Source organism: Colobus angolensis, unplaced genomic scaffold (genome assembly GCF_000951035.1).
Source record: "Colobus angolensis palliatus isolate OR3802 unplaced genomic scaffold, Cang.pa_1.0 Scaffold278, whole genome shotgun sequence".
Taxonomy (NCBI): Eukaryota; Metazoa; Chordata; class Mammalia; order Primates; family Cercopithecidae; genus Colobus; species Colobus angolensis.
The window spans coordinates 366,275-387,625 of NW_012116021.1; the positions used below are offsets into that span (position 1 = coordinate 366,275).

At 49.2% G+C, this 21,351-nt stretch overlaps 2 protein-coding genes across 2 annotated transcripts in view; both read right to left on the bottom strand.

The window, feature by feature from the left end:
- Positions 1-1,980: 1,980 nt before the first annotated feature.
- On the bottom strand, positions 1,981-11,894 carry LOC105516195 (tubulin polyglutamylase TTLL13). The gene is made up of 10 exons (XM_011948289.1): positions 11,619-11,894; positions 10,177-10,444; positions 9,793-9,833; positions 7,836-7,954; positions 5,019-5,149; positions 4,592-4,748; positions 3,763-3,906; positions 3,324-3,409; positions 2,776-3,007; positions 1,981-2,317 (listed from the first exon to the last, which is right to left on the bottom strand). The coding sequence occupies exons 1-10, from the start codon at positions 11,620-11,622 to the stop codon at positions 2,105-2,107; spliced, it is 1,395 nt and encodes a 464-aa protein (XP_011803679.1). The 5' UTR covers positions 11,623-11,894; the 3' UTR covers positions 1,981-2,104.
- A 4,883-nt stretch (positions 11,895-16,777) lies between these two features.
- The window catches only part of GDPGP1 (GDP-D-glucose phosphorylase 1), a 7,868-nt gene continuing 3,294 nt past the window's right edge, over positions 16,778-21,351 (bottom strand). Inside the window, exons 3-4 of the mRNA XM_011948288.1 lie at positions 20,335-20,391; positions 16,778-17,956 (exon numbers count right to left, since the gene is read on the bottom strand). Coding sequence (XP_011803678.1) covers positions 16,792-17,949 — 1,158 coding nt within the window. The 5' untranslated portion in view covers positions 17,950-17,956; positions 20,335-20,391 and the 3' untranslated portion in view covers positions 16,778-16,791. The remainder of the gene's footprint in view (positions 17,957-20,334; positions 20,392-21,351) is intronic.

The following is a 21,351-nucleotide window of genomic DNA, read 5'->3' on the forward strand; positions in this document are numbered from 1 at the left end:
GTCTCAAAAAAAAAAAAAAAAAGAAAAGAAAAAGAAAAAAGTAATATATGTTCATTACAGAAAATTTAGAAGAGCAGAAAGAAGATAAAGTCTCCCATAATCTTACTATGCAATTAGCCTGTTGATTATGAGCATGGATCTAAGGCAGGACCTCCTGACTTTGAATCCTGGCTCTGCCATTCACTAGCTTGTGCGTCCATCCGTCCTTCCTTTTTTTTTTTTTTTTTTTTTTTTTGAGACAGAGTCTTGCTCTGTCGTCCAGGCTGGAGTGCAGTGGCACAATCTCAGCTCACTGCAACCTCTGCTTCCTGGGTTCAAGCACTTCTTCTGCCTCAGCCTCCCGAGTAGCTGGTACTACAGGCATACACCACCATGCCCAGCTAATTTTTGTATTTTTAGTAGAGATGGGGTTTCACCATTTTGGCCAGGATGGTCTCACTCTCTTGACCTCCTGATTTGCCTGCCTTGTCCTCCCAAGGGGCTGAGATTACAGGCGTGAGTCACTGCGCCTGACCGCTTGCTTGCTTTCTTTAAATGAAAATGAAATAATACAACAATATTTTTATTTTATTTTTTAATTTAATATTTTGAAACAAGGTCTCACTCTATCACCCAGGCTGGAGTGCAGTGATGCAGTCTCAGTTCACTATAACCTTGGCCTCCCAGGCTCAAGCCATCCTCTCACCTCAGCCTCCTGAGCAGCTGGGACCACAGGCGTGCACCACCATGTCTGGCTAATTTTTGTATGTTTTGTAGAGACAGGGTTTTGCATGTTGCCCAGGCTGGTCTCAAACTTGTGAGCTCAAGTGATCCACCCGCCTCGGCCTCCCAAAGTGCTGGGATTACAGACATGAGCCACCACACCTGGCCACAATATTTTTAAATGGCTGCCTAGTACTCTAGTGTACGATTGTATTTTGTTTATTTAGTCCAGTACTGTTCAACCATTTTTCCTTATTGAAAGACACATTTCATGACCCTCAGGTACACAGTCCAGTCTTGTGGGAATAGCCAGTATATTTACAGTTCTACTTCACTCCCATTCATCACGCAGACATCTGAGTGCTTACGGTGTCCCAGGCCCTGTGGCTCTCATGGGGAATCAAACACACACTGCCCCCTGCATATTGGAATGCAAGTGGGAAGAGCAATGCGGTCATAGTGGTAACATACATGTCATTAACAAATTACAATTTTAGTATTGGTAACCAATTACCATGTTTGTAACTCATTTTACAAAGAAAACAACAATGGGTAACCAACACAGATGTAAATGATTCTCTATTATTGAATGACTAAACTGTTTTCTGTGTTTCTTTGTTACAAAGTTTCTCAGGAACTGGTTTCTAAAGGAGCTTTGTTAGAAAAACAAACCAGCTAATCAAACCACAGAAAGCTCCTTATGTGCTAACATGAGAATGGTTCTAAAATACATTGCTAACCAAGGTGCAGACAGTGTGAAAGTTATGCCTCTGTCTGGGTAGGCAGGGAGAAAAATATTTTGTATAAATACATATCCATTAAATGCTTACTATATACACATGATAGTAGGAATGTTGATTGGCTCCAGAGAGTAAAACTGAGTACCTGGAGGAGAAGGGGAGGAGAAAGACTATCCCCTGTATTTTTAAAATTGTAACATATCTATGATACATGATTTTTTTTTTTTGAGACCAGGTCTCACTGTGTCACCCAGGCTGGAGTGCAGTGGTGCAAACACGGCTCACTGCAGTCTTGACCTCCTGGGCTCAAGTAACTCTCCCACCTCAGACTCCTGAGTAGCTGGCAATACAGGCACGCCACCATGCCCAGCTAATTTTTTTATTTTTAAATTATTTATTCTTTTGTTTTTCTTTTGTGTTTTAGGTACAGAGTCTCACATGTTGCCCAGTCTGGTCTTGAACTCCAGGGCTCAAGCAATCCTCCTGCCTCGGCCTCCCCAAATGCTGAGATTACAGATATGAGCCACCAAGCCTGGCCCTGTGATTTTTTAATGCAAATATGAACATATTATTTATGCAAAAAGTTGCTTTTGATAGCATATCAGCCCCAGGCCACATTCTCCATCTAAAGGAGGACTTTTAGTCTCAGGAATAATGAAGAACTAAACACATGCCAGACACCTAGCACACCTCGATTCTCGTGGCTGTTGGTAGCACTGGAAAAGCCGTTCCTTGACTCGCCGCTTATCCTCCTCCATCACCTTCCTTTTGTCACAGCCCCGGAGGTTGACAAGGGTCATAGCATCACAGAGAAGTGCATCCTTTACCTCTTGATCAAGGTGTGAGTCAGTGGTAAAGCTTGGAGAGTGGTTTACCTGCCAGGAAGAGTCATTATACACCCCTTTCCCTGACCACCTGAGCAGGTGGTAGCCTCTTGCAGGGTCTGAGATATTCCTCTCCCATGGCCTCAGCCAGGGAGGCTGGATGCTCTGGCTTCCAAGGCCACAAAACTCTGCCATAGAGATCTCCAATTCACAGACCAGTGAGAGCAAATCAGCTGGCCTGCCTCTCTAGATAGTGTGTCCCTAAAAACTTACATTAGGGCATTGGGGATCCCAACGTGCATTCCTATGGTAGAGGCCAAAAACCACCAAGATTTGACTCAGCAGGTCAAAAGGGTAGAGATCTTATGCCTTCTGCTGATTCCCACCCACCCCAGGGTTTTCACATCTCCCATTCTGTGTGCCACACCTGAGTATACCCCTGTCCCAGGTGTCCTATTCAAGGAGGCCTCTGGACCTTGGTTTTGCAAAGCCTAGGAGATAATCCTCACCTCTAGCAGCCAGGGCTTCAACTTGTGGTCCAGCAAGATGTCAAAACCAAGGATCTCAAAACAGGCACATGTACCTCCATTCAGATACTGGGGAAAACAGGTTCGGTAGTTGTGGCGTAGAACAGAATGGGCTGAGATGATGGTTTTGATGATGATGTCCTCGATGTCCCCCCACAGCTCTCCAGGGTTGTAGCTGTGCTCTTGCAGCCAGATGTTGAGTGTCGACAGCTTCCTGCGAGGCCCAGTGCTCAGAGGAAGGCCAGTTTCTAGGCCACTGGGGCCAGGCTGTAGGCAGGAGGCTCCCTCACACTAACCCTAATTGCATGCCTGGGCTTTGAAGGGCTGCTACCAGTTTGGAGCAGGGACTAGTTACCAGGGTGGGGTTTGGGGCTGCACTTAGAGCTCCAAAGTGCAGGCACAGGACAGGGTCTATAAAGGCTGAGTTTCCCTGGCCAGTTGGCCTCCCAAGAGCCAGCTCGGTTTCATGGGCTACTGGGACTATGGGGCTAAACAGCAGAGGAAGCAGGAGAAAATGGAGTAGCGAGTACCTCTTACTGCCCACAGTACCATCCCGGACAAAATTCTCATTGTGTTTGTTGATAGCATAGTTGGTCAGGTGCATGCAGACTTTGTCCTGTGGAGGGAGAGTGGCCCTGTGGTCTCAGACTGCATGTGGCCGTCCTCTCCAGCCCTTCATTGCCTTCTTACTCCCCGCCCCTCCCAAGGATCTCTTGTCTCCTGTCTCTGTCCACCAGAGGACTGCTATTCTGGACGATCCTGGGGCAGAGGGTGTGCTGGGCTCCTCCAGGTGCTGACCTTTTCTCATTTACCACCTACCAAACACTTGCCTCCCAGCTAGATACTGCAGCTCTTGCTGACTTCATTCCTTGTTCTTTGGTGACAGTGACAAACCTCTCTACCATGTTTCTCTAGAGAACCTCAGCACTCATGGTAGTGGAAAAGAAGAGTGCTTCCCAGTCCCCTTACCAGGTTGTTATGGCTGGGCTCCACATAGGGTGTGGTGGCAAAACGGGCCAGGCCCTCCTCATACATGAAGATCCGGAGAGGGTCACAGGATGTGATCAGGACGTAGATTCGCATATCAAACTTGAAGCCATCAATGAGGAAGGGCTGGGAGCACACAAACCCATGAGGGAATAATAATACGTTTGAAGTGCCTACTATGAGCTGTTGTAAGTGCTTCACATACACAGCTCATTGAATTTCCACAATAACCATGTAAAGTAGCTACTGTTATTACTCCCACTTAATAAATGAGGAGAGGCCAGGCGCGGTGGCTCATGCCTATAATCCCAGCACTTTGAGAAGCTGAGGAGGGTGGATCACAGGGTGAGGAGTTCAAGACCAGCCTGGCCAAGATGGTGAAACCCCGTGTCTACTGAAAATACAAAAATTAGCTGGGCGTGGTGGTGGGTGCCTGTAATCCCAGCTACTCGGGAGGCTGAGGCAGAGAATTGCTTGAACCTGGGAGGTGGAGGTTGCAGTGAGCTGAGATCGTGTCACAGCACTCCAGCCTGGGCGACACAGCGAGACTCTGTCTCAATCAATCAATAAAGAGACAGAGGCACAGAGAGGGTAAGAAACTTGCCCAAGGTCACATATCTGGGAAGTGGAAAGCTGAGATTTAACCCTAGGCAGGCTGGTTCTGAACCATGGCTGGATACTGCTTCCAGGAAAATGGGGCTAGTGGGAAGGGTAGAAGCCTAGGACCAGCTTCCTTCCTGGCTTTTGGGAGAGACGAGGCAGCCCAGTGCTGGGTGTTGGGGAAGGCTGATGGTCCTGAGGCATCCTTCACCTTGGAGATGTATTGCTGGCAGATCATATGCTCTCCTGGCTTGATCTCCCGGGGATTTCGGGTAATGAAGATGCCACGTCCCTGACAGCCACTGTCTGGCTTGCAGATATATGTGCGGGCTTTTCGCTGACGACCGTGGGACTGGAAGTCCCCGTAGCTATGTGTAGAGAAGGCCTGGTCAAAAGGTTTCTGTGTATCATGGCTTTCCCACGGCCCCATGGAGCTCTTCCTGCTATCTAGTCCATGCTCTTCCTGGAACACTCAGTCTCAGACCCGACCCTCTTTTCTTTGACCAGCTGAAACTGTCTCATTCCACTTCCATCCCTCTGAGACATTCCTAGGTCACAAGACCAGAGCCTGGAGGGAACTCTGAGAACGACCCTTTTCCTCCCCATGGTATCTCAGCATGGAAGCCAGACCCACTCACTCTGCAGGGAGGCACCAGGTGCGGGGGAAGATGTTGTATTCAGAGGGATAGAGTTTGTGCATGCGGTTGAGGTTCCGAGCCAGCAGATCTTTACGGCAGATTTCTGTCATGCCAGGGAAGTGGTTGATTTTCTGAAACACAGCCAGTTAGTACGAGCCCCCAGAGTAAGTGGCAGTTCCTAGCACCTGGGCATCCCAGGAAGCAGTGGAGGAGGATTGGGAAGGTTAAGGGAGAAGTCACAGTAGAGGTAAGCACTGCACCGAGGACCTCAAGGGCAAAAATAGGAAGATTCCTTGAGGCAGGTGAGAAAACCTTCTGTGACTCCTACCCAACACACACATCCACACTGAGCTCAGCAAATGAGGGGCAGTGAGAAAGGATGTACCTAGCCAAGACTGTGGCTTCCACAGTCCACCTTCTAACATCCCTCAGACCACCAAGCCTAGTCCTGTAACAATAACTAATGCGTGGTAGCACAAAGCAGACAATGAGACGAAAGCATTTCCCAAAAGACACAAAAGAGAAAAGGAAACTAAGAACCAGCCCCAAGGAATGTGGTACCATGGCACCCACAGAGGGTGTGGCATCGCCCTGGTGCCTGCCAGAAACCCCTGGCTGCTCTGTCCTGCCGGGTGGGTGGCAGCATCCGGGATGCCACCAAGCAAAGAACAAATAATGGGCCGGGCGCGGTGGCTCAAGCCTGTAATCCCAGCACTTTGGGAGGCCGAGACGGGTGGATCACGAGGTCAGGAGATCGAGACCATCCTGGCTAACACGGTGAAACCCCGTCTCTACTAAAAAATACAAAAAACTAGCTGGGCGAGGCGGCAGGCGCCTTTAGTCCCAGCTTACTCAGGAGGCTGAGGCAGGAGAATGGCGTAAACCCGGGAGGCGGAGCTTGCAGTGAGCTGAGATCCGGCCACTGCACTCCAGCCCGGGCGACAGAGCGAGACTCCTTCTCAAAAAAAAAAAAAAAAAAAAGAACAAATAATGAAATAGGATGTGCCCACCAGACACTTCCTTCAGGTAATTCCAGAGACCCAGGAGGAGAATCTTTCCATTGGAAAAGAATACCCTGGGGGTGGTCTTTCCTGTCTGCACAGGGGGACAGTCACAAAGAGTACACTAAGTGCTCTCTCACTGGCTTTTCCAGTCACTGGCTGCACTCACTGTATGAACTTAGTATTTCTCACTCTCCATGTCCTAACCAAGGGATATCTGCTGCTCAGGGCTGTTCTTGAGGATTTAATGGGCTAATAATATAAAAGCATTTAACACAGGGTCTGTTGTACAGTAAGTCCTCAATGAATGCTGCTAATTATTGTTATCCTCATCCCGTTTTTTTTTTCCCCCCTTCCCTGAGACAGGGTCTCCCTCTGTTGCCCAAGCTGGAATGCAGTGGTGTGATCTCAGCTTACTGCAGCCTCTGCCTCCCAGGCTCAAGAGATCCTCCTGTCTCAGACTCCCAAATAGCTGGGACTAAAGTCATGCACCACCATGCCTGGCTAATTTTTTAATTCTTTTTGTATTTTTGGTAGAGACTGAGTTTTGCCTGTTGCTGGTCTCAAAGTCCTGAGTTCAAGCAACCTGCCTGCTTTGGCTTCCCAAAGGGATTTTAGGCATGAGCCATTGTATCCAGCCTGCTATCCTCATTTTACAAATGCCCCTCCTTTGGAACTTTTTTTTTTTTTTTTTGAGATGGAGTCTCGCTCTGTTGCCCAGGCTGGAGTGCAATGACACAATCTTGGCTCACTGCAATCTCCTCCTCCCAGGTTCAAGCGATCCTCCTGCCTCAGCCTCCTAAGTAGCTGGGATTACAAGTGTGTGCCACCACGCCTGGCTAATTTTTGTATTTTTAGTAGAGATGGGGTTTTACCATGTTGGTCAGGCTGGTCTTGAACTCCTGACCTTGTGATCTGCCTGCCTCGGCCTCCCAAAGTGTTAGGATTACAGGCGTGAGCCACCGTGCCTGGCCTTGTTTTTTTATTTTTAAAACAGGGTCTCACTGTCACTCACCCAGGCTGGAGTGTAGTGGCATGATCTCTGCTCATTGCAACCTCCACCTTCTGGGTTCAAGCGAACTCCTGACCTGAAGTGATCTACCCGCCTCAGACTCCCAAAGTGGTGAGATTACAGGTGTGAGCCACCACGCCCAACCTCCTTTGGAGCTTCTTGAGAACTTCTAGCACTTGCTTTCTCTCTTGGGCACCTCTCCCAAGACTAGTCGTGGGACAGGTTTTAATTTCCTCAACTTCCTGCCTGGCTTCCCCAAAGAATAAGCCTGCAGACCCAAAAATTATTTTATTGCTGATCACCACAAACACCCAATTAGAGGATAATAAAAATATCACAAGGCAGTTCTATTCTTGTGGACCCCAGTGGATCATTCCTGAATTTCTTGCCACCAGGCAGGACCCTGCAGTCTCCTAATGGATGTGGAATGTTAAGCTAAGTTGCTTAGAAGGCTGGATCATTCAGCTGGCCCTGATGTTAGCTCTGAAGCTGCCTCCCAGTATTCTCCCTAAGATGAGCTCACCCACCCTGGAGAGGGCCAGCTACACACAGATGCCACCAAGCAAAGCACAAATAATGAGATAGGATGTGCCCACCAGACACTTCCTTCCGGTAATTCCAGAAACCCAAGATCTCCAAGAGGAGATCTTTCCACTGGAAAAGAAGACCCTGGGGGGTGCTCTTTCCTGTCTGCACAAGGGCACAGCCACAAAGAGTAGCAGTGTTGGGTGCCTGGGCAAGGAGGTTGGAAAAGTCATTCTGGGGCCCTAGCCCCTGTAGGCTCTCAGGCCAGGAGATGGGTACCTGAAACCTCTTCATGTCCATGACTCGTTCCAGTGAGACAGAGCAGTCTGTCCAGTACAGAGTCCATTCTTCATCCTCCCCCACCTCCTTCAGGCCACACATTTGGGCTGCCCGACGCACTGCAGAGACAGGGAGATCAGTGGTGCCAGCATGGACACCAGCAACTAGCTCTGGAACTGTGTAGCTGGGTCAGGTAAGGTATACACCTGACCTGAGGGCAGGTTGAAGAGGGAGGTAGTTCTCGCCTCAGCCCCGTACTTTAGTTACCCCATGGCAATTTCAAGTTCTTAGGGGCTGTTAGGGCCCTTCCAAAATACCTAGCAGAGAAAACTAGAACCTGGTTTTCTGTTTGTTTGTTTTTTAGAGACAGAGTTTCTCCCTTGTTGCCCAGGCTGGAGTGCAATGGCGTGGTCTCTGCTCACTGCAACCTCTGCCTCTCAGGTTCAAGCGATTCCCTTCAGCCTCCCCAATAGCTGCGACTACAGGAACCCACTAACACACCTGGGAAATTTTTGTATTTTTAGTAGAGATGGGGTTTCGCCATGTTGGCCAGGCTGGTCTTGAACTCCTGACCTCAGGAGATTCGCCCGCCTTGGTATCCCAAAGTGTTGGGATTACAGGCGTGGGCCACCGTGCCCGGCTGCTCCTGTCAGTCTTATCCCTCAATCAGGGATGTTTGTGGCTTGGAGAGCCGCCTATAGGTAGGGGTCACACTGGCACTTCATACTCCACACTTGGGTGGCTCCTTATAAAGATGCCAGAGGGAATATCAGGGGAAGGACCTAGCTGGAGATTTTTTTTTTTTCTTAATTGTTGAAGTCCCTTCAAATCTTCCTTGAAAAAACTTTTAAGCTTGTCTCATCACTGGTAAAATCTGCGAAGGGTCTGGCATGGTGGCTCCTGCCTGTTATGCCAGGTCTTTGAGAAGCTGAAGTTGGAGGATCACTTGAGTCCAGGAGTTAAAGCCCAGCCTGGGCAACATAGCAAGACTCTGTCTCTACAAAACATTTAAGAATTAGCTGGGCAGGCTGGGCACTGTGGCTCACATCTGTAAACCCAGCACTTTGGGAGGCCGAGGTGGGTGGATCACCTGAGGTCAGGAGTTCGAGACCATCCTGGCCAACATGGAGAAACCCCGTCTCTCCTAAAAGTACAAAATTAGCCAGGTGTGGTGGCACATGCCTGTAATCCCAGCTACTTGGGAGGCTGAGGCAGGAAAATCACTTGAACCTGGGAGGTGGAGGTTGCAGTGAGCCGAGATCGCACCATAGCATTCCAGCCTGGGCAACAAGAGTGAAACGTGGTCTCAAAAATAAATAAATAAATAAAAAGAATTAGCTGAGCATAGTGGTGCAGGCCTGTAGTCCCAGCTACTTGGGAGGCTGAGGCAGGAAAATCACTTGAACCTGGGAGGTGGAGGTTGCAGTGAGCCGAGATCGCACCATAGCATTCCAGCCTGGGCAACAAGAGTGAAACGTGGTCTCAAAAATAAATAAATAAATAAAAAGAATTAGCTGAGCATAGTGGTGCAGGCCTGTAGTCCCAGCTACTGGGAAGCTCAGGTAGGAAGATGGCTTTGAGCTCAGGAGTTCAAAGCTGCATTAAGCTATGATTGCAATACTGCACTCCAGCCTGGATGACAAAGCAAGACGCTGTCTCAAAAATAAATAAATAGAATCTGGGAAGGGTGGGCAGTGGTGACTGGTGGCTCTTGGACTTTTTTTTTCCTTGTTTACTGTGAAGATACCCTCCCTAACACTGAGACTGCCTGTAACAGCAATGTCTCGGCTGCCAGTGTCTGAGGCAGAGGACACCTAGGAAGCTCAGTACAGGTTATAGGCAAGCATGCCAGGCCCCAGGGGCTGGAAGCCTGATCGGGGGTCCATTCCAGAGGAAGAGCAGCGGCTGTAGGCACCCTGTTATGGACCATAGTGTGAGCGACGGGCTGGGTGCTTACCACTCTCATACTTGCAGTTGGTCAGGTTGATGGCCAGGGATCTAGAATGGAGGAATAGCATAAATCAGGCAGAGTGGGAGGGAAGGATAGGCACCCAGATGAAGAGACAACCAACAAATTCACAACACAATTCCTTTTCTCTAGAAGCCACTTAAAAGAAAGAACAGGACGATATAAACAGGCTGGGATTCCAAAATGAACCAGTCTAAATAGTTCTGAATTTTGTTTCTGTTGTATCAAAGGGTTAATGATGCTCCAGCATTTCCTGTCCTCTTTTGTAGGCTAAAGGGAAGATCTTAGATCCCAGCTCCCCCAAATGTTGAAGGGAGGCCAGTGGGTGACTCCCTAGAGCTGGGCAGTTGAGGGGATCTAGGGAATAGTTACCTGCGTTTCCGCCTTCTCTTCCTCCTCCCAGCTTCTAAGTCGCCTGTGTCAACTGGGGCTATGACTTTCTTCGGAATTTTTGTGGCTATAATGGGTGAGGGAACCCCATTTTTTAATGCCTTAGAGTCAGCTTTTAAGAGAGCCTGCTGTGAAGAGTTAGAGGGGATGGTAGCTTCCTCTTTAACACATTTCTCAGATTCCTTTTCCTCAACATAGTCTTCCTCTGATTCGCTGGTCCTACAGGTACTCGGCTCCATTCTCTCAGATTCTGAGGGGTTGGGAGGTGGGAATGAAGTGTATATCAGACCTCCCTCAGGCCCTAGAAGGCCTGAAGGAATCCACCAGAACGACCTTCATGCTGTTTTAAAGGAATGTTGCTGCCCCTTCAGGACAAAACAGTTTCACTGAGGAATGGGATGTGTCCAGGTAGGTGGAGGTGCATGGGAGTGGAAGATACCAGTGAGATGTGGTTTCCCTGATGACAAGCCCCAATCATCCAGGATCACACTGGATCATACAATGCACAGGGGTGCCTTCAGTAGTTGGACACAGATGGTATGGGCCATGACCATGGCTCTTTTGTACCTGATTGGGAAGGAGGATGGCTGGCAGTGCTGGGGGGACCTTCACTTTAAAATACAGCTGAATCGGCCAGGCGCAGTGGCTCACGCCTGTAATCCCAGCACTTTGGTAGGCCCAGGTGGGTGGATCACGAGGTCAGGAGATGGAGACCATCCTGGCTGGAACGGTGAAACCCCGTCTCTACTAAAAATGCAAAAAATTAGCTGGGCGTGGTGGCACGTGCCTGTAATCCTAGCTACTCGGGAGGGTGAGGCAGGAGAATAGCTTGAGGGAGGGTGAGACAGGAGAATAGCTTGAACCCGGGAAGCAGAGGTTGCAGTGAGCGGAGATCGCGCCACTGCACTCCAGCCTCGGCAACAGAGCGAGACCCCATCTCAAAAAATACAATACAATACAACACAACACAACACAATACAGCTGAAGGCCGGGCGCAGTAGGTCACGCCTGTAATCCCAGCACCTTGGGAGGCTGAGGCGGGTAGATCACTTGAGGTCAGGAGTTGGAGACCAGCCTGATCAACATGGGGAAAGGCCGTCTCTCCTAAAAATACAAAAATTAGCTGGGCGTGGTGGTGCGTTGCCTGTAGTCCCAGCTACTCAGGAGACTGAGGCAACAGAATCACTTGAATTTGGCAGGTGGAGGTTGCAGTAAGCCGAAATCACACCACTGCACTCCAGCCTGGGCGACAGAGCAAGAGTCTTTAAATAAATGAATAGATAAAATAAAATACAGCTGAAGACCAAAAGCCCCCTACACTGGCCCTTTCCCTGTCCCAGGACTCATTTTCTGCACGTGTACACATTAGGGACAGGCACCCGATGGCTGAGACTCTTTGGGCTGTGACAGTGGAGACTGCCCACCCATGGTTCCGAGGAGAGCTGAGGGACTGCTGGGTCCGCCCCTAGCGGCCTGGGGCTGCACTCAGCTGGCCGCTCATGTCCCCTCTTCCCCCGGCTCTAGTTCTCCCTGGGCGTTTCTGGGCGTCCGGAACCGCCTCCTCGTTTCACAGGACTGGCTGTCCCCACGATCGCGAGGGGGAACCTCCTCCCCCGCAGGGGTTCACTCCTAGCTCCCCGCGGCCCTGGCGGCGGCAGCAGGGGCAGGGCTTCCTTAAGCAAGCCCGTGGCCACTGCCGTTGCCATGGACACGAGGGCAGCTCCCGTTGGAGAAGCGTTCTGGGGGCGGGGCCTCCCTGCAGCCACACCTTCTTGGTCGCCGGCCGAGGCCATCTTGGGCGGGGGGCGGGTAACAGTATTTGCCCTTTGGAGCTGGCCAGCCTGGAGGCCAGATTCCTCCGGTGCATCATGGGACTTGCAGCCCTCCTGCTTCGAAGCCAGTTCTCACCGCACTCCCATCTTTCCCTAAACCCCGGGCCAAGGAATTTGGCCAAGCATATGATCAGGACAAAGAGCTGTTTGCCTTCCCTCAATTCTTTTTTTCTTTTTCTTTTTTTTTTTTTTTTGAGATGGGGTCATGCTGTGTCACCCAGGCTGGAGTGCAGTGGAATGCACCATCATAGCTCACTGCAGCCTGGACCTCCTGGGCTCAAGCAATCCTCCTGCCTCAGCCTCCCCAGTAGCTGTGACTACAGGAGCGCGTCACCACACCGGGCTCAATTCTTTAATAACTCTAAGTTTAGCTAGCACTGCGTATGCATTCAAGAGTGACAGCCGGCCGCGCTCGGTGGCTCAAGCCTGTAATCCTAGCACTTTGGGAGGCCGAGACGGGCAGATCACGAGGTCAGGAGATTGAGACCATCCTGGCTAACACGGTGAAACCCCGTCTCTACTAAAAAACACAAAAAACTAGCCGGGCGAGGTGGCAGGAGAATGGCGTAAACCCGGGAGGCGGAGCTTGCAGTGCACTCCAGCCTGGGCAACAGAGCGAGATTCCCTCTCAAAAAAAAAAAAAAAAAAAAGAATGACAGCCATCGTAAGGCCATGTGCCTTTCAAGGCTTTCCCTCTGGTGGACTGAGATAGCTCCATTAAGGAATAACAAAATCTCCTGATCACAGTGCTCCTTCACTGCCACCTTCTCTTCCTGACATCCACCCACTTTGATTTCTGCTCACCACCTCCACCCAACTCAGCTCAACTCGTCACCCTAAAATTATACTGTGTGGCTAAATCTAGAGAACACTTAAAAATACATGAACTTTTAAAAAATTATTATTATTTTATTTTTTTGAGACAGAGTCTTGCTTTGTAGCCCAGGCTGGAGTGCAGTGGTGTGATCTCAGCTCACTGCAACTTTACTTACCCTCCCAGGCTCAAGCAATCCTCCCACTTCAGCCTCCCAAGTAGCTGGGGCTACAGGTGTGCACCACCATGCCCGGCTAATTTTTGTATTTTTTGTAGAGACGGGGTTTTGCCATGTTGGCCAGGCTGATCTTGAACTCCTGGCCTCAAGTGACCTGCCCACCTTGGCTTCCCAAAGTGGTGGGATTACAGGCATGAACCACTGCGCCCAGCCTAAAAAGGCATGGACATTCTCTAATTCATAGACTTTGTTTTTGTTGTTATTGTCTATCAAGATAAACTATTTCTTTGCCCACATATTCATGTTTCATAGTTCAGGAACATAGGTTAATGATAAACTTCTATGTAATTCAACCCAAAGAAATTGTTTATATTCCAAAATCACTTTGAACTTTGAAAGATACCACCCTTCCTCATCTCCTCAAAATATTTCATAGAATCAGCCAGGCTGGGTGGCTGGCCCTGTAGTCCCAGCTACTAGGAAGGGTGAGGTGGGAGGATCTCTTGAGCATGGGAGTTAAGAGGATGCAGTGAGCTATGATTATGCCACTGCACTCCAGCTTGGGTGACAGAGTGAGAACTCGTATTTAAAAAAACAAATATCTGGCCAGGTGCGGTGGCTCATGCCTGTAATCCCAGCACTTTGGGAGGCTGAGGCGGGTGGATCACGAGGTCAGGAGTTCGAGACCAGCCTGGCCAATATGGTGAAACCCCGTCTCTACTAAAAATATAAAAATTAGCTGGGTGTGGTGGTGCGCGCCTGTAGTCCCAGCTCTTCAGGAAGCCGAGGCAGGAGAATCGCTTGAACCCGGGACGCAGAGGTTGCAGTGAGCCGAGGCTGTGCCACTGCACTCCAGCCTGGATGACAGAGCAAGACTCTGTCTCAAAAGAAGAAAAAAAAAAAGGGAAAGAAAGAAATGGTCCTCCTGGAAATGTTCTGCAGTCCCTTGACTTCCAGGACACTCATTGCATCAACAAACAATTTAGTGTTCTAGGGACTGTTCTAGGATCTGGACCATCATTTCTTGCCTGAATTGCTACCATTCAGCAATTTTTTTTGTTTTTTTTGAGACAGTCTCACTCTTGTCACCCAGGCTGGAGTGCAATGGTTTGTGCTTGGCTCACTGCAACCTCTGCCTCCAGGTTCAAGTGATTCTTCTGCCCCAGCCTCCCAAGTAGCTGGGATTACAGACGTCTGCCGCCACGCCTGGCTAATTTTTGTATTTTTTAGTAGCGACGGGGTTTCACCATGTTGGCCAGGCTGGTCTTGTACTCCTGACTTCAAGTGATTCGCCTGCCTTGGCTTCCCAAAATGCTAGGATTACAGGTGTCAGCGACTGTGCCCGGCCAACCCAAGACTTCTTTTACTTGCTGTGTAAAAGTTAAGGGAGCTAAAAGGAAAATGGGATTTCACACCCACATACTCTCTTAGAATAGTGTCTACTGACTGGTTCCTCTGGAACCAGTGTGGAAATCTCTGGAGTTAACAGGGCAGAATAAAGCAACGAGATAAAGAAGAAATTTCCCACATTGACTCAGATGCAGACAGAGGAACGACGACTTAGCTCTGGATTTTGTGTCTACATCAAGAGGAGCTTCTAAAGTGCTTGGGAAAGACTGGCTGGGGCTCAGGGAGGGCAAACTGTTAAGGACAGCACTACCTACCATGGGAACCACTTACTGGAGAGGCAGTCACAAGCACACATTGTCCCAGCTCATCTTCTGGTACCTGTCTGTGCTGCAGTCCCGACTCCAGCTGTCTGACTTTGAACAAATTACAAACTGTCAGTCTCCATCCCCTTTTTTTAATGGAGGTATTAAGACGACTCAGGCCGAATCACTTGAACCCGGGAGAGGTTGCAGTGAGCCGAGATCACGCCACCGCACTCTAGCCTGGGCGATAGAGCGAAACTCCATCTCAAAAAAAAAAAAAAAAAAAAAAAAGACTCAGGCCAGGTGCAGTGGCTCATGCCTGTAATCTCAGCACTTTGGGAGGCTGAGGTGGGAGGATCTTGAGGCCAGGAGTTCAAGACCAGCCTGGGCAACTTGGCAAGACCCTGTCTCCACAAAAAATAGCGTGGTGTGGTGGCGCATGCCTGTGGTCCCAGCTACTAGGGAGGCTGAGATGGGAGTATTGTTTGAGCCCAGGAGGTTGAGGCTACAGTTAGCTGTGTTCATAGCACTGCACTCCAGCCTGGGTAACAGTGACCATGTGTCAAAAACAAAACAAAACAAAACACAACAACAAAAAACACTGAAGCAAGGTGTGGTGGCATCTTAGCACTTTGGGAGGCCAAGGTGGGAGGATTTCTTGAGGCCAGGAGTTTGACAGCAACCTGGGCAACATAGCAAGACCCTATCTCTACAAAAAACTAAAAAAATTAGCCAGGTGTGATGGTGCACACCTGTCATCCCAGCTACTCAGGGGGCTGAAGTGGGAGGGTAGCTTGAGCCCAATAGTTCCAGTCTGCAGTGAGCTGTGATTGCACCACTGCACCCAGCCTTACAAAAAAAAAAAAAAAAGGACATGTACCTGGGAAATTGTGATGACACTGTGTTTTCACATCAGATGATGTCAGTGAAGAGCATTCAACTCAGTGTTGGGGGCTAGAGGAAAGCTCAAGGTGGCTGGGAAAGTGGAGGGGGGCATTTGGGTGGAGCAGGGATGAAGAAATAAAAATAAGTGGTGAGCAAAGGGGAATAAACGGAGAGGCTGAGAACAGAAATGGCAGCTCAGTGCTGGAGGCACATGCACTATCACCTTGCTAACATTTGATATCAAAGAAAGACAAAGTCCAAATATAAAGTCGGGAGTGTGTAACTGTCACACACACTCCTTTTTAACACCACTGGGGCTTGATCAAGAACGCGGAGAGGTAGCAGATACATTCATGACGTCTGACTCAGTAGAATTTTTCTAGGCTTTCTCCCCTTTAAAGAGACCATTATCAGCTCCCCTTTAAAAAGATCATTATTAGCTGTTTCTTTATCCTTCTTCTTAGGCTGAAATAGGTGAGAAGGCAGCCATGAAAATAAATGTCCAAATGACCATGATGGGCAGCACTCTGGAAAGGGACACATCAGGTAAAAAATGAAGACATCCAGGCTGGGCACGGTGGCTTATGCCTGTAATCACAGCACTTTGGGAGGCCGAGGCAGGCGGATCACCTGAGGTCAGGAGTTCAAGACCAGCCTGGCCAACACAGTGAAACCCCTTCTCTTTTAAAAATACAAAAAAATTAGCCGGGTGTGGTGGCAGGAGCCTGTAGTCCCAGCTACTCGGGAGGCTGAGCCAGGAGAATCACTTGAACCCTGGAGGTGGAGGTTGCAGTGAGCTGAGATCGCGCCAGTGCACCCCAGCCTAGGTGACAGAGCGAGACTCTGTCTCAAAAAAAAAAAAAGAAAGAAAGAAAGAAAAGAAATACATCCAGGCTAGGTGCAAGGGCTCAATCCTGTTATCTCAGCACTTTGGGAGGCTGAGGTGAGAGGATTGCTTCAGCCCAAGAGTTCAAGACCAGCCTGGGCAACATGGTGAAACCCTATGTAAAAAAAAAATACAAAATCACCTAATTGTTAAAAAAAAGTTGGCCAGGTGTGTGGTGGTGCATGCCTGTAGTCTCAGCTACTCAAGAGGCTGAGGTGGGAGGATCACTTCCGCCCCAGAGGTCGAGGCTACAGTGAGCCGGGATCACACCACTGCACTCTTGCCTGGGTGACAGAGTGAGACCTATCTCAAAAGAAAAGAAGAAAAGAACATAAATACATCCAGAAGTATTATTGCTCTTCCTGGGACATCAGGGCCACCAGTGCTGCCTGTACCTCTTCTGCCTGGGATGGGGGCAGCCGACAGTCCTGAATGAGGGCCACAGCAGCTGCCTCTGTCAGGCTGCTAAAGTCCTGGGATGTTTTGACAGGGAGGTGCCCAGCCAGCTCACAGAGGGCAACGTTGAAAGCCTCACCATCCTTTATCCCAAAGCAGGACTTCCGGGCCCACAGAATTACTCGGACCCCTGTGAGGGCTGAGGAAGGTGATGTCTTTCCTGGTGGAGCTCCCCGGGTCACAAACAAGTTATGTGCAATCTCATGGTCAGTCAGATAATCAGTGGCCCGACATACCCTGCCTATCAAGGACTCCAAGTCAAGCCCTGGCCCATGAGTGTAAAAGAGGAAGCCCGGAGCTGGGAGGCCCTGGAGCAGATGCAAATGGCCTCCAGGGTCCAGGGGCTTGCTTGGCGCCTGCTCCACGGGCAGTCTGTGGGCCAGGTAATAGCCATGTAGGTGGAGGTGGTTCACGGAGGCCAAGCCTCCCAGGCTGTTGAAGCCAACACGGAAGCCCGGGTGTAAGCTCAGCAGTACAGCCTCAATCCCCGCCCTCAGTGCACCCGGCAGCAGGCGCTGGGGGAGCCCGCGGGCAGGCTCAGGCACCAGCAGCACATGGCCCCACTCCAAGGGGCTGACATTGATCACCACAAGGATGTCCTCTTGCAGGAGAGTCCCAGGGAGATCAGGCTCCCGGTGCAAACGGAAGAGGACTTCTCCGGGCTGGATCTTGTTGAAGTTGAACTGTTCAGGGTCAAATGCCTGCCTCACGCTCTTGATGGTCTGTGGGCGCCTCCTCTGCACACCACGCTCCACATTCAGCTGAGCCACGAAACCCACCGCACCGGGGAGGATTTGTGTCTGTAGCTCCCGTAGGCGGTAGCGAAACAGCCCCAGCTCTACCCGCTGCTTCCAGGCAGAGCAGAGTGCAGCATCAAATGGAGACTGTGGCAGAGCTTCCAGGATGCCAGGTGCATTCCTTGGCCACTGAATCCCTTCTGCCATGAGATCCTTCTGCCCATAAACAAAGTCAGGAATGGCTTGCCCGTCCCAGTCCTCATTGTTTGGAGGTAGCAAATAGGAAGTTTCATTTGAATCATGTGGAAAAGCCATTTATGACCTAAAATAATCATAAAAGATGAAAAACACATGATGGTAACCCACTTCTAGACATTTTAATTTTATTTATTTATTTTGAGATGGAATCTCACTCTGTCACCCAGGCTGGAGTGTAGTGGCAGTGATCTCGGTTCACTGTAACCTCCGCCTCCCGGGTTCAAGCGGTTCTCCCGCTTCAGCCTCCTGGGCAGCTGGGGTTACAGGCACGCACCACCACACCTGGGTAATTTTTGTATTTTTAGTAAAAATGGTGTTTCACCATGTTGGCCATGCTGGTCTTGAACTTCTGACCTCGAGTGATTCCTTCACCTTGGCCTCCCAAAGTGCTGGGATTATAGGCATGAGCCACCATGCCCAGATTATTTTTTATTTTTTTGAGACAGAGTCTTACTCTGCCCAGGCTAGAGGGCAGTGGCACGATCTTGGCTCACTGCAACCTCCACCTCCCGGGTTCAAGTGATTCTCGTGCCTCAGCCTCCCAAGGAGCTGGAATTACAGGTACCCGCCACCAGACCCGGCTAATTTTTGTATTTTTAGTAGAGGCAGGGTTTTACTATACTGGCCAGGCTGGTCTTGAAATCCTGACCTCAGGTGACCCTCCCCTCTCGGCCTCCCAAAGTGCTGGAATTACAGGCCTGAGCCACCGTGCCTGGCCTATTTATTTACTTATCACTCTGTCACCCAGGCTGGAGTGCAGTGGCGCTATCTTGGCTCACTGCAACCTCTACCTCCCAGGTTCAAGCAATTCTCCAGCCTCAGCCTCCCAAGTAGCTGGGATTACAGGAATCTGCCACCATGGCCAGCTAATTTTGTATTTTTGATAGAGACAGGGTTTCACCATGTTGGTCTGGCTGGTCTTGAACTCCTGACCTCAGGTGATCCACCAGCCTCAGCTTCCCAAAATGTTGGGATTACAGGCGTGAGCCACCGCGCCCAGCCACGGCCTATTTTATTTTGAAACATGTTCTCACTCTGTCACCCAGGCAGGAGTGCAGTGGTGTGAACATGTCTCCCTGAAGCCTTGACCTCCCAGGCTCAAGGGATTCTTTCACCTAAGCATCCCAAGTATATGGAACTACAGGCATGTGCCACCCGGCACTGCTGAGATTGCGCCATTGCACTCCAGCCTGGACAGTAAGAGTGAAACTCTGTCTCAAAAAATTAGATAGATAGATAGATAGATAGATAGATAGATAGATAGATAGATATGGTTTGGCTATGTCTGCACCCAAATCTCACCTTGTGGTTCCTATAATCCCCACTTGTTGTGGGAGGAGCCCAGTGGAAAGTAATTGAATCATGGGGGTGGTCACCTCCATGCTGTTCTCATGAGAATGAGTTCTCATGAGATCTGATGGTTTTACAAGGGGCTTTACCTCCCTCTTTGCTCTGCACGTCTCCTTGCTGCTGCCATGTGAAGAAGGATGTGTTTGCTTCCCCTTCTGTCATGACTGTAAGTTTCCTGAGGCCTGTCCACCCTTGCAGAACTGTGAGTCAATAAAACCTCTTTCCTTTATAAATTACCCAGTCTCGGGTATTTCTTCATAGCAGCGTGAGAACAGACTAATACACACACACACACACACACACACATACACACACACACACACACACAGACACATACACATTTTATGTCTCATATATATCAACTATTTTTTTCTTTCTAAAAATTACATATATTGAGTAAATTTTTTAATGGAGAAAAAATAAAGATAAACTATAACCCTTTGTTACAATGCCTAAGGAAAAATCACAATTTTTGTTTAGCTTCATCTTCATACATAGACAGATCTTGACTTTTAAACCAATCTTCACCTGTTTATATAGGTTGTAGCTAGTTCCATTCTATTATACACAGTGTGGCAATGAACATCCTATACACTCACACACTCATCACTGAACATGTCACATTTTTATTTTCCTTTAAAATAAAATCCTGATATACCACTGGGTCAGAGTAGGTCCATGGCTCAGGTTTTGGTTTTGTTTTGTTTTATTTTTGGTAGAGACAGGGACTTGCTATGCTGTTCAGGCAGTCTCAAACTCCCATGGCTCAGGTTTTTGATGCACACCATCAAACTGCCCTCCAGAAAATCATACCTGAGTTCCAATGCATGAGAGAGCTCAGGGTTTCAAAGATGACAACTTCTTTTGTGGGAAAAGCTTTTCCATGTTCCATAGTGATTCCAACTGGTCACACATAGAAACATTTGGGTGAGGATGGTGCCAATGTGTGTGTAAGTGCCCAGGGCCAACCCTTCAAGGGGGACATTAGGGCCTGTCTTCATCTTCCCCTGGCTGCCTAGAGCCCTGGACCCAGCATTGTCAGGGAGAGGGGTCTGCCACTGGCCCAGGCAGGATATCAAAAGGAGGCATTACCTTAGTAGAGTCACTTCAGTCCAAGTTTGGGTTCCTTCAGCTCTACTGGTCCAGAAACTTCATGTTAATAAAACAGAAAGGAAACAGAAAACACATAAAAAATTACATATCAAAAGTCAAGCTAAGTTTAATGGGTACTGAGGCTTAGTTTGCAAGATGAAAACATTCTGGAGATTTGCTGCACAACATCGTGAATGTGCTTAATGCTACTATACACTTAGAAATGGTTAAGATGGTCAATTTTTTTTTTTTTTAAAACAGAATCTCACTCTGTCAGCCAGGCTGTAGTGCAGTGGCATGATCTTGGCTCACTGCAACCTCCGCCACCTGGGTTCAAGTGATTTTCATGCCTCGGCCTCCTGAGTAGCTGGGACTACAGGTGTGTGCCACCACGCCCAGCTAATTTTTGTATTTTTAGGAAAGACCAGGTTTCACCAGGCTGGTCTCAAATTCCTGACCTCAGGTGATCCACCCACCTCGGCCTTCCAAAGTGCTGGGATTATAGGCGTGAGCCACCACGCCTGGCCAAAAATGTTTAAAAGTGAAGCTAATCCTTTCAGCTGGAGCTGCAAGGTAAAAGACAAAAAAAAAAAGAAAAAAAAGAAAAAAAAAGTGAAGCTAAGCATAATTTTGATGATAAAATGTAGTATCTTATTCTCACCTTACTGCAATGTCTGCCTCCCAGGCTCAAGCAATCTATCCACCTCAGCCTCCCAAGCAGCTGGGACCACAGGCATGACTAATGTAGTATCTATTAAAAGAGAATCTTATCTGACAGGTGAAAAAATTTAGCCGGGCACGGTGGCGCAAGCCTGTAATCCCAGCACTTTGGGAGGCCGAGACGGGAGGATCACGAGGTCAGGAGATTGAGACCATCCTGGCTAACACGGTGAAACTGCGTCTCTACTAAAAAATACAAAAAACTACCCGGGAGTGGTGGCAGGTGCCTGTAATCCCAGCTACTCGGGAGGCTGAGGCAGGAGAATGGCGTGAACCCGGGAGGCGGAGCTTGCAGTG

Bases quoted from the DNA above. Each gene is read 5' to 3' on its own strand.
- LOC105516195 (XM_011948289.1), bottom strand. The intron at 9,834-10,176 runs GTAACTATTCCC...CCTCCATTCTAG, and splicing joins AAGAGAAGGCGGAAACGCAG to ATCCCTGGCCATCAACCTGA. The intron at 5,150-7,835 runs GTACCCATCTCC...GCTGTGTTTCAG, and splicing joins TGGACATGAAGAGGTTTCAG to AAAATCAACCACTTCCCTGG.